At 42.5% G+C, this 11,835-nt stretch overlaps 1 protein-coding gene and 1 pseudogene across 5 annotated transcripts in view; both read left to right on the forward strand.

Moving 5' to 3' along the window:
• The window catches only part of LOC135521831 (myosin-10-like), an 81,601-nt gene extending 77,215 nt beyond the window's left edge, over positions 1 to 4,386 (forward strand). For all 5 annotated transcript variants that reach the window (XM_064947591.1, XM_064947587.1, XM_064947590.1 and 2 more), the window contains one exon: positions 1 to 4,386. This exon is cut by the window's left edge and continues 96 nt beyond it. In XM_064947591.1, the coding sequence (XP_064803663.1) occupies positions 1 to 115 (115 nt within the window). In that variant the 3' untranslated portion in view covers positions 116 to 4,386.
• A 1,942-nt stretch (positions 4,387 to 6,328) lies between these two features.
• Positions 6,329 to 10,591, forward strand: LOC135523004 (mpv17-like protein; annotated as a pseudogene).
• The last annotated feature ends 1,244 nt before the right edge of the window (positions 10,592 to 11,835 follow it).

Consider the following 11,835-nt stretch of genomic DNA (forward strand, 5'->3'; position numbering starts at 1 on the left):
CCCGACTCCTTCTTCTGGAACTGGCCCCGGAACTGGCCCAGGCACCCCCACACCCCCCTCTGAAAACAACAGTCTGGGACCCCCCCCACCATACAGCCTCAACGACACTGAGTAACACACACACAAACACACACGCATACATACAGATACATACTCACACAGACGCATAGGCCTGCATACATGTATATGTACATACAAATACACCCTCACATAGACTGACTTACTGATCCTGCACTTCTTTAAACTATTTCCTCTGCAGTCCAAACTAGAACAAGGAGCATAAACACACTCACACACACTCTCTTTCTCTCTCTCTCTCTCTCTCTCTCTCTCTCTCTCTCTCTCTCTCTCTCTCTCTCTCTCTCTCTCACACACACACACACACACACACACTCTCTCTCTCTCTCTCTCTCTCTCTCTCTCTCTCACACACACACACACACACACACACACACACAATTTAAGGGTGGAAGAGGATTTGTTGATGATTCGTGAGCAAGAATATGGACTTTAATCTCACTGGGGGAGGCATCTGAGGGAAAGTGAATTATATCAGCATAGCCATGTTCTTTTGTTATGATACTGTATTATGCTTCAAATGGCAGAAGTAAGATGGCTACTAGCCACTATCAATGTAAGGCCATGTTTAACCCTTTGAGGAACTCTGACAATATTCCACCTGTGTTTAGCGTTCTAGTTGAGGACATCGCAAAGGGCTGCTAAATGTTCTAGAATGCTGTAGAATCCTGGAATAAAACACTCCGAATAATGTTCCACTCCTCAAAGGGTTAATGACAATCTGCATGTTTGAGAAGACATTTTGCAAGATTAGAGAAACACACACATGCACACACACACACATGCGCACACACACGCACACACACATGCACACACACACACACACACACACACACACACACACACACACACACACACACAGGGGACTGATTCATGTTTCTATGTATGTAGTCCCTCTGTCAGTGTGTGTCCTGGAAAAGGTAATCGCTCATTGACTGCTAGTGTGAAAGACAGCTGATATGCTCTTCTGTCTTTTAACAAGCCTGGGAGAAGCTCCCATGAGTTGTTCATCTTTCTCTCTCTCACTTGAATTTCAATTTAAGGCCAAGTTGTTATTTTAAAATGTATTTTAGAAAACAAACACATAATGTCTGTGAAGTATTTTAGGATATATTACTCATTTGTTTGTAGTTTGAATTAGGTCATATATGGGGGAAATATCAATCAGGGAAGAGAGTTAATAAGTGAGAGAGAAAAAATGAAAAATGATAATCAACCTTGCTGTTGTATGCACAATGAAGAATGAAGCCAGCGCCAAGTTTCTATAGAAAAAGACTGATGCTATTTCACTCCATCATCACACATACTGGTGGAACTGGCGAGGGCATAAACACCGGCATCATCGTAGACCTTATCAATCCATCTTATGATTGTCATGAGATGATGAAATGTTGCTATCTTTTGTCATGAGAAGCGATGACAACCAAACATGTTGTTGCAGTTGCATCAAACACTATTGCAAAACAAACCATGCAGTCTGTCTTCGGTCCTGTGCTCTGATCTGGGTTATCTAGACATTCATTGACCTTTTTGGATTGAGACAGATAGGTAGTTACTGTAGTTAGGCCAATGGATTGCATAGGTAGGTATACATTAGGTAGATAGATACAGTAGGTAGATAGATACAGTAAGTAGATATACAGTAGGTAGATAGTTTCTTTAAGTCTTTAACATATCTCTTCTTATAAATACAGGCAGTTGAATCTATGTCATTTATATCAGTCTGAATATGAGCAAAATCCTCCATTATTTATTGCCGCTGTGTCTGACTTGTGTTGTTGAATAATTCCTGGATGGGGTATTGGTTGTTCTATTTGACAGTGTATCAGGATGTTAGGGAAGTTTGTAGGTCTTGGTTAGTAGGGAATGCACTGGAAATATATTGGACAGAGAGATGACAGACATTTAAGACAGTAACCAACACTACATCAGAACTCACCTGTGGAGCAGGACACTGGAATCTCTTACACAGAACAGGAACATGTGAAAATTGAGGACGTAATGTTGGCGTTTTGAGACTGCTAGTCATTCTCAACATCATAAGCATCCATATCTTTTGTGTTTATCAAACAGACATATTGTACATTGTAATATTGTTTTTTAAAATTCATTCATTATGTAATATATTTATGGAACAAAGCTTTTGTGTTTAACCAAATGGTGGGCGTATGGATGAGGAAAGGGACTTATTGTATACGTAGGAGAATAGAATAGATCCAAGTAGAGTAGTAGGGCGGAGACGAGTGTTGGGGGAATATCCACTGTAATCCATAGAACTACCCTCTGGAATAACAGACCAAAGTGGAGGACTTTTTCCAGCAACTTCCGTTGAGTTCATTGTCTTCAGATCTGTCCTACGAAGCACCAAGAAAACCCTGTTTCTACCCGGAATTTCTGTATAGATTTACATTTACATTTAAGTCATTTAGCAGACGCTCTTATCCAGAGCGACTTACAAATTGGTGAATTCACCTTCTGACATCCAGTGGAACAGCCACTTTACAATAGTGCATCTAAATCATTTAAGGGGGGTGGTGAGAAGGATTACTTATCCTATCCTAGATCATTCTAGAACAGTAACGCTCTAGGCTTCCCTCCCCTTATATCATAATAGTGTTTTTGCGGAAGTCATAAGGGGTCAAATCTTCCAAAATGTTGTCTTTTCATTAAGTGACAGACAGGGAGATTTCTAGCCAGTTAGAAGATATGGTTTTAGAGTATACATGCCCCGCCCCCCTTCAATCTCCAACAACATTCACCATTCATTCAAGTTTAACAAGTGCAACACCTTTTTGTTAGTGTATATTGTTTATATTTGAACTCCTCTCAGCCCCAGAACCTCTCTGCCTGACATGGCAGAAGTCTGTACAGAGAATAAATATCCTGTCCATATACTGTTCTTACAGACACACGACACCTTGACATAGGGACGTTTCGCTGCTCAGTCTAGTTAAACACTACGTATTTGCATGGCGGTGCATTCCATTGATTATAGCATTGGCCGCATAGTCTCACGGTTGTCTGCTCTTGTACAAGGAAGAGTATTTATCTCCCTCCACATAAGACTAGGACATTCCCCTTGAAACGCATGCAGGGTTGAACTAAAAGGTTGTTTAAAGAGCAACGTTACAGTTCCCCATCATTATCTCATGTCAAGCTTGACGCAGTGGAGAGCAAAGTTACAGTTCCCCATCATTATCTCATGTCAACTTGACACAGTGGAGAGCAAAGTTACAGTTCCCCATCATTATCTCATGTCAACTTGACACAGTGGAGAGCAAAGTTACAGTTCCCCATCATTATCTCATGTCAACTTGACACAGTGGAGAGCAAAGTTACAGTTCCCCATCATTATCTCATGTCAACTTGACACAGTGGAGAGCAAAGTTACAGTTCCCCATCATTATCTCATGTCTAGCTCGACGCAGTGGAGAGCAAAGTTACAGTTCCCCATCATTATCTCATGTCAAGCTTGACGCAGTGGAGAGCAAAGTTACAGTTCCCCATCATTATCTCATGTCAAGCTTGACACGGTGGAGAGCAAAGTTACAGTTCCCCATCATTATCTCATGTCAAGCTTGACACAGTGGAGAGCAAAGCCAAGATCCCTTTGGATCCTTTTCATGACAGTACTATAGAAACAGTCAGATCTTCAGAACTAGCAGCCTAATGAGGACATGGGATCTTTGAATTAACAATGAGTTCTATTAGTATTTGATTACAGAAAAAATTATGACATGTATTTGGTCTTTTTTTCTTCCTCTTCATGTGATTTATTTGGCAAAATGTACTTTTTTTGTAAGTTACTGTTAATGCTGCACTTTACATATGCACCAACAGAGGGCAGACTCCGGCAGTATCAGTGGCTGGCATTGATTCACAGTCAGTCCCATCTCTCTGAAGATGATGCAGATTTTATATGTAAATCTAACTGATTTGTCAAAGATCTGAACAGATGTTTTAAATGTTATTTGGATGCAAACTGTCACTTTAAAGTTGTGAAAATTAAGATCACTACATTTTAAACTATCTAGGTTTGGTCTTCAGGGGAAGTAGTAGGAAGGTTGGTTTGAGGTTAAAGGTTAAAGGCTGACCCCTGGAATGAAGTGTCTGTGCCGCTGTAGAGAGACCGGTGCTTTTTCAAAGGTGTTATAATTATTATATTATTTTGTTTTCTTTCTTTTATGGCTTCTGTGGAAATTGAACATTTTGGAAATGTGTTGTTTATTAGACATTTTTTGTTGATGATGCTGTAATTATAAAACATATCTGACTGGGATGAACTTTAATATATGTTGTTGGTTTTGACATTTTGTGTGTTTCAATTTGTTAATTGGTTTGGTGAACACTCAGTTACATGTACACATTTACTGTAATTTAATGTAAGGAGAGACTAACACTGACTTATTTAATTACGTTTCACCATTTTTCAATAAGTTAACATTACACACATAAAGAAGTGAATACAGTAATACAGTCAAACCACAATAGATCATTTATAAGGTGAAGTATCATTCCCCCTTTTTAGTGGCACTGCAGCGAATTTGGGCAGTAGCGGGACCCACTACTCACACTGATGGGCCCCCATGATATCAGTGAACAGCCAATCATCTTCCAGGGGCGGGGTCAGAACCTGATGTGGATGAGGGGTGTGAACTGGGGCCGGGAAGGATCTGGCCACTCCCTCAAAGGGAATACAACTCTGATTCATATCATCATTCACCAATAAGAAGGTACCATCTTGTTGGGGACAAGACCTCTGAAGGATGTTGGGGTCTGGGAAGTCACAGTGGTAGCCTACAGAGGTGGACAGTTGGTTTGGGTTAATATTTAAACAGGTGAACTGCCTATCTGTACCTTGTCTTCCCACAGCACTCTCCAACATACACTGTGAGCTGCCCTGGCCACTAATGAAGTCTCTTATGGCTGTTACTGGATCGATAGAACATCCGTATCCAGATCCGTATTCATACTGCCCTCCATCACAGTCAATCCGCTCCATCTCAGATCTACCGTCACTCCTGCTGCTGCTGGTGTGGAGCATCAACTTCTCTATGAAACTTTCGGATTGGTTCAGATACGTGATGTCATCAACGTGCGCCTTATCACCTAGGCTCCTCTCATCACCAGGATACCCCCAGATGGTCTCTAGATGGGCCGGAGGGTCCCCATCATTCTGTGGTTCAACCTCTGAGTCCCACAGGCTCAACATGTCCATTCTCTGGTTCTCCACTGTGTCACTGTCTGACATATTGTTTTGGGACTGGAAGCAAGCGGAGTTGTCTGCGACCGTAGTGACCCCAAAGTCACAGGAATCTAGGGACAGAGGGGAGAGTCCGGGAGAGAGGGGTGTTGGGTTGAAAGTTGAGGTATCCAAGTTTAGAGGTAGGGCCCTCTGGTTTTGAGTTGGGGCCATGATATTTGAATTTGAGTCGCGTCTGAGTTGTGTTTCATATTTCTCTCTAATGCTGTCTATCCAGCTATAAAGGCTTTCCTCTGAAGTGACATCACAACTGAAGGGTTCTTTGTGAAAGTGTTCCTCCTCTTGTTCTAAGACAATGGTTTTCTCTGATATTATGGATGATCTATAGTCAGTTGGATTTTCTGTTCTGCCCCACTGTTTATGAGTCATTTGGTATGTTACTTTACTTGGAGTGTTGCTGTGGGACTGGTCCATTTGGAGATGTTTGGGGTAGAGTCTCTTCCATTGGTCTCCAGGGTCTTTCTGTTCTGTTGCAAGGGCTTCAGTTTCATGTGAACAAAGGGAAAGGTTTGCTTCTGCACTTACAGGAGCTGGAGGGGAGTCTGAGTCAACATGGGGGTTCATTCAGAGGGAGGAGAAAGGACAAAAGGTGAAGATAAGTATAAACATCATAGGAGCCCAGTTTGCTTAATTTATGCATCAAGTCACCTAGATAATTAAAGAGAGAATACCTTCTTTAGAGGTGCTGTTAGATTGGTCAGTGGTTATTGGCTGTCGTGATGGGGAAGGTGTGTCGCTATTCGCTACCTCCGTTGAGAAGAGGACAGACACAAGCTGGGGATTGGCTGCCTCTATCTCTGCAAACTTCCTGTTTGAGAGAAGGGGCAGTATAACATTTCAGTTTAAGGCATGTTATAATGGCACTCACTCTCACCAGAAACACATACGGTACACACACACCTCTGGATCATGTTGTGTAGGAAGCGCCGGTGGTTGACTTGACGTTTGGATGGCCTGTTCTTCCTTGGTCTCTGGAGTGTCCGCATCATGTGGCCTGCTGCTGATGTCACAAAGGTAAAGAGGTCGCGACCCCAGGGAACACCTCGCTCCACCCTGGGTTCAAAGGTCACAGGGTTGGATGGACGCATGGCTGGAAGGAGGAGAAGGGAAGAGACGAGTAACAGGTCTGGGGTATTAATCGGGGATGTGGTGAGAGAGAAGGATGAGGTGGGAGGGGTAACAGAGGTATCAACATTAGGAGAGGGGGATAAGGTCAAATAAGAGTTTCCCTAAGTCCAAAGACATTTCATGGGAGCATATACCACTAGAAGTGGCAGCAGATATGACTTGTAACAGAACCATTGAAATGTGGGAAACTCGTAGTGTAATCTTGAAGGCCTATCTACAATGTCTAAGTTAGAATTATTCAGTTTCACATTTTCCGTGGAACACCGCAATGCAACAACAACAAAAATGTCAACCTGCTTGAGACATGAAATCTGTTGCCACAATTGTGAAACTACACCTTCACTGAGTCTTAAACTGAACCAACAGGACCTACAGAAACAAAACCCACACAAGTGGGCTGGGCACTCCTGTAACATATTAGGGTATCCCATAATTGGGGCGGCAGGGTAGCCTCGTGGTTAGAGCATTGGACTAGTAACCGCAAGGTTGCAAGTTCAAACCCCGAGCTGACAATGTACAAATCTGTCGTTCTGCCCCTGAACAGGCAGTTAACCCACTGTTCCTAGGTCGTCATTGAAAATAAGAATTTGTTCTTAACTGACTTGCCTAGTAAAATGAAGGTTAAAAAAAAAATGTTCAGATATTACATTGGTTTAAAACAATAACCAAAACCCTCTAATAATTGGTCCAGCTGACTATTTTCAGGGAAGATTCTGTCCAAGGTGTAATTGGAATGATTAAATAATGGTCATTTAGCAGACAGAATAACAGTCCATGCAGGAATTAAACCCATAACATTAGGGATGCCTGCATTTAGTAGTTAACTGCCTGTTCCTGGATGTCAGAAGGTGAATTCACCAATTTGTAAGTCGCTCTGGATAAGAGCGTCTGCTAAATGACTTAAATGTAAATGTAATCATGCTCCAACAAGCTGGACCATCAAAACCACTTATTAAACAAAAACTATTCTACAATATAGAACAATACAAATAAAACTCACCTTGGCACTGCTGTGGCTATCTCTACCTCTGTAGACCGACTCCCAATAATGTGTCAGAAAGACAGGTTGAGGTACAGATGGAGAGAGAGGTGGGGTTTCGTGGTTGATTGTGTGTGTGTGTGTGTGTCTCAATGAGTCAATGCTGAACGTCACACATCAATCCCCTGCTCTGAGACAGAGCAGCCCGACAAATGAAGAGTGGTTGGGGAAGTGAGGGATGAGAGACAGACAAGAAAGAGGGCAATTATCTGAGAAGTCAACTGCTTGTAGAAGCGTAGGCGCACATCTCCATTGTGAGGAACACAACGCACCAGTTGAGGTACTTAACAAGCTGTTCATTATCACATTTTCTGAGCTCAGAGCTGAGGTGGTTGCTAATGGCACATTGCCCTTTAGGTTCTGCAGAGGTCTGTCCTAGCACTCTATTTTACATATCTATGGCAGCACAGCAAATGAATAGACTATCCTCACCGCATAACTGAATAACAGGTAGTGTGTGTGTGTGTTATTTCAAATAGGGAAATCTATAGGCCTCCATCCCAAAGTGGGAGCGGAAATGATTGCCACCATCTTATTCCATGTAAATGGGAGTTTGGGGTGAACTATTCCTTTAAATATATACACTGTGCTTATCATTGTAAATTCAACTTACCACGGGTAACCAAAGGAGGGAAGTGTGGTTTCAGGAGTGGCATCTATTTTTAGTGCAGCCACATGCGTGAGACCAGGGTCTACTCTGCCTTTGAGAAACGGGGAAAAAAGAGACTAATAGCCTAGTCAATGTCAAAGCAGTGACTGAAGAAACGTCACACTCCATAGCAATCTATAGATTTGCTGACTTATACTGTGGACCATTACTTTGGTAAGTGACATCACCCATAACCCTTTTCCAGCAGTAAAAAGTAGGAGTGTGGATCTTTGTTGTCACTATTGGCAGTTTTGCAGCAAGTAGCCACATACACATGTCTGTGGCAATGAATGGGAATGTGTTGAGAAACGTAATACCATTCTCCCACCAAAGTCAGTTATAAACACACGATCTGAGAACATCAGTCAAATGTCCTGCATTTAATAGGCTAGTACAGTAGGCTACTAGAAGCATAGTGGTAGTAGCACTGTAGTTATACCGGATTTAGTTTGATTGGCGGTATTGTACCAGTATGACAACTCTTGCTATTCATCAGATCTGTCTAATTCATGTTCTAAACACTACATTCTGTATCCCTCTAGCTCTTCTCCTCCGTGTATCCATTCACTCTCCCTCCTGTTTTCCCCATCTGTGCTTTTCTCACATGCTTTCATTGCAAAAGAAGGTTACTAGGTAAAGCCTTATCACACTCCCTCTGACAGAACTTTGACCAGCCAAACATACCTCTCTGACCTCTGAGAACCAGCCTCTTATTGGCTGAGAATTCCATTGACCCACCCTTCCGTGTCCTCCAGCAGCAAGCACTGTGAATCTTGTGCCTCTGCCACTGCTGTGTTCCAAGCGGTGGATGAGACAGCTAAGTTGTAAGGTAAGTTGTCTCTCTCTTTGCCTAAAGCAAGGAGTCAGAGCTCAATTTGACCAGGCAAAACGACAAGGTTATTTTGTTTAATTTATCTATCATAGCCCACTGGCTTTGTGGATTGGGTGGGACCTTAGAAAATATGGTGTAATGAAATCAAAAGTCCACTTTTATCCAAAATAAAATGATCATTGAATCTAGCTTGTGATGCTGATAGCCTATAAGTAAGTGTAATATAATTCATTAGCCATAAGGAATGTTTTCTTTCTTATTCCATAATGTTTCCACTTTGTTTCTCCCCTGAATTCACCAGTAACCATAAGTCAAGCCTGGGCCTTGTTTAAGGCCCACCCCTACATCAGCAATGTGGTCGGATACACAACTCTGTTCGCATCCGCCGACCTCATACAGCAAAGCATGCTTGGAGGGAAACAGAGTGGAGGATTAAACACAGACAAGGGAACACACACCATCCATGACTCAGAGGGGGCCAAGCTTAACATGGAGGGAACCAATATTTCCACAGGTACTAAAAGTGTCACAACATGGGCTGATATTGACTGGTCCCAGACCGCTCGAGTGGCCTTTGTTGGGTTCTGTTTCCATGCCAATTTCAACTACCATTGGCTGAAGGGGCTGGAGAGGATGTTGCCAGGGGGAGGGGCCAAAAGGGTGTCAGGGAAGGTAGTCCTGGATCAACTGGTTGCTGCCCCCGCTACTTACTATCAGTGCCTTCTTCATAGGTGTGTGTGTGTGTGTGTGTGTGTGTGTGTGTGTGTGTGTGTGTGTGTGTGTGTGTGTGTGTTAGTGTGTGTGTGTGTGTGTGTGTGTGTGTGTGTGTGTGTGTGTGTGTGTGTGTGTGTGTGTGTGTGTGTGTGTGTGTGTGTGTGTGTGTGTGTGTGTGCGTGCGTGCGTGCGTGCGTGTGTGTGCGTGCGTGCGTGTGTGGCTGAGGAGTAAGTTTCACACATCCCCAAGTGCTACACGTGCATGCATGTGTGTGTATGTGTTGGTGTGATATAACTTTCAATGTGTAAGACTTAAACATTGTTCTATAATATGAGTTACTCTTTTTAAGGTCTTAGTGTATTAGAAAACAAAGAGGACCCGTTGGAAAACTGGAGGGAGAAATTCTGGACTTCATACAAGGTAAGGATGCAGAGCATGAATTAGTTGCTGAAGGAAGAGAGGAAAGTCTAGGTCACCACAACCACATTAATGGTCTCTCTGTCTCTCTCTTTTGTTGGGTATGACAGACTGGAGTGGTGTACTGGTCAACAATGCAGGTAGAAACAATAACACATTATATGCATACACACACACACACACACTGATTCTCTCCCCCCCCCTCTCTCTCTCTCTCTCTCAGGCATTGAATTTCTCCCTGGTTCCTCCAGTTGCCCGTACAGTGTTTGTGGGTGGCATCACGCTGGTGTGGACAGTATTCCTGTGCCATTTCAGACAGCAGAAAGATGATACACAAACCAAACCCCCCTCTCACTGATATGGATGCTATTGGATGAGTTGTGTGATGACAAAATTGTGACAATTATTTAGTTGAATAGCTTTTATGTGCTGCACGCTTATAACTTGATTAAAGTAGTTATTTTAAAGAATGTGTTTTTCATCTTTGATCGATGGCCTAGCAGTTAAGAGCGTTGGGCCACTAACGCTCCACTATTCGCTGGTTCGAATCCCCGAGCCTATCCCAGAGCCTACTAGGTGATACACCTGTTGATGTGCCCTTGAGCAAGGCACTTAACCATAATTGCTCCTGTAAGTCCCTCTGGATGAGAGCATCTGCTAAATGAAAGCAAAATATATATATATATATTTACACAGTTGAAGTTGGAGCCAAATACATTTAAAGTTTTTCACATTTCCTGACATTTAATAAGAGTAAAAATGATCTGTCTTAGGTCAGTTAGGATCACCACTTTATTTTAAGAATGTGAAATGTCAGAATAATAGTAGAGATAATAATTTATTTCAGCTTTTATTTCTTTCATCACATTCCCAGTGATTCAGAAGTTTACAAACTCAATTAGTATTTGGTAGCGTTGCCTTTAAATTGTTTAACTTGGGTTAAACGTTTTGGGTAGCCTTCCACAAGCTTCCCACAATAAGTTGGTGAATGTTGGCCCATTCCTCCTGACAGAGCTGGTGTAACTGAGTCAGGTTTGTAGGCCTCCTTGCTCGCACATGCTTTTTCAGTTCTGCCCACAAAGGTTCTATAGGATCGAGGTCAGGGCTTTGTAATGGCCACTCCAATACCTTGACTTTGTTGTCCTTAAGCCATTTTACCATAACTTTGGAAGTATGCTTGGGGTCATTGTCCATTTGGAAGACTCATTTGCGACCAAGCTTTAACTTCCCGACTGATGTCTTGAGATGTTGCTTCAATATATCCACATAATTTTCCATCCTCATGATGCCATCTATTTTGTGAAGTGCACCACACCCTTCTGCAGCAAAGCACCCCCACAACATGATGCTGCCACCCCCGTGCTTCACAGTTGGGATGGTGTTCTTCGGCTTGCAAGCATCCTCCTTTTTCCTCCAAACATAAAGATGGTCATTATGGCCAAATAGTTCTATTTTTGTTTCATCAGATCAGAGGACATTTCCCCAAAAAGTATGATGTTTGTCCCCACGTGCAGTTGCAAACCGTAGTCTAGCTTTTTTATTGTGGTTTTGGAGCAGTGGCTTCTTACTTGATTAGCGGCATTATGTCGATATAGGACTTTTACAGTTGATATAGATACTTTTGTACCTGTTTCCTCCAGCATCTTCACACGGTCCTTTGCTGTTGTTCTGGGATTGATTTGCACTTTTCGCACCGAATTACTTTCATATCTAG

The sequence above is a fragment of the Oncorhynchus masou genome, chromosome 30, assembly GCF_036934945.1.
Source record: "Oncorhynchus masou masou isolate Uvic2021 chromosome 30, UVic_Omas_1.1, whole genome shotgun sequence".
In the NCBI taxonomy this organism is placed as follows: domain Eukaryota; kingdom Metazoa; phylum Chordata; class Actinopteri; order Salmoniformes; family Salmonidae; genus Oncorhynchus; species Oncorhynchus masou.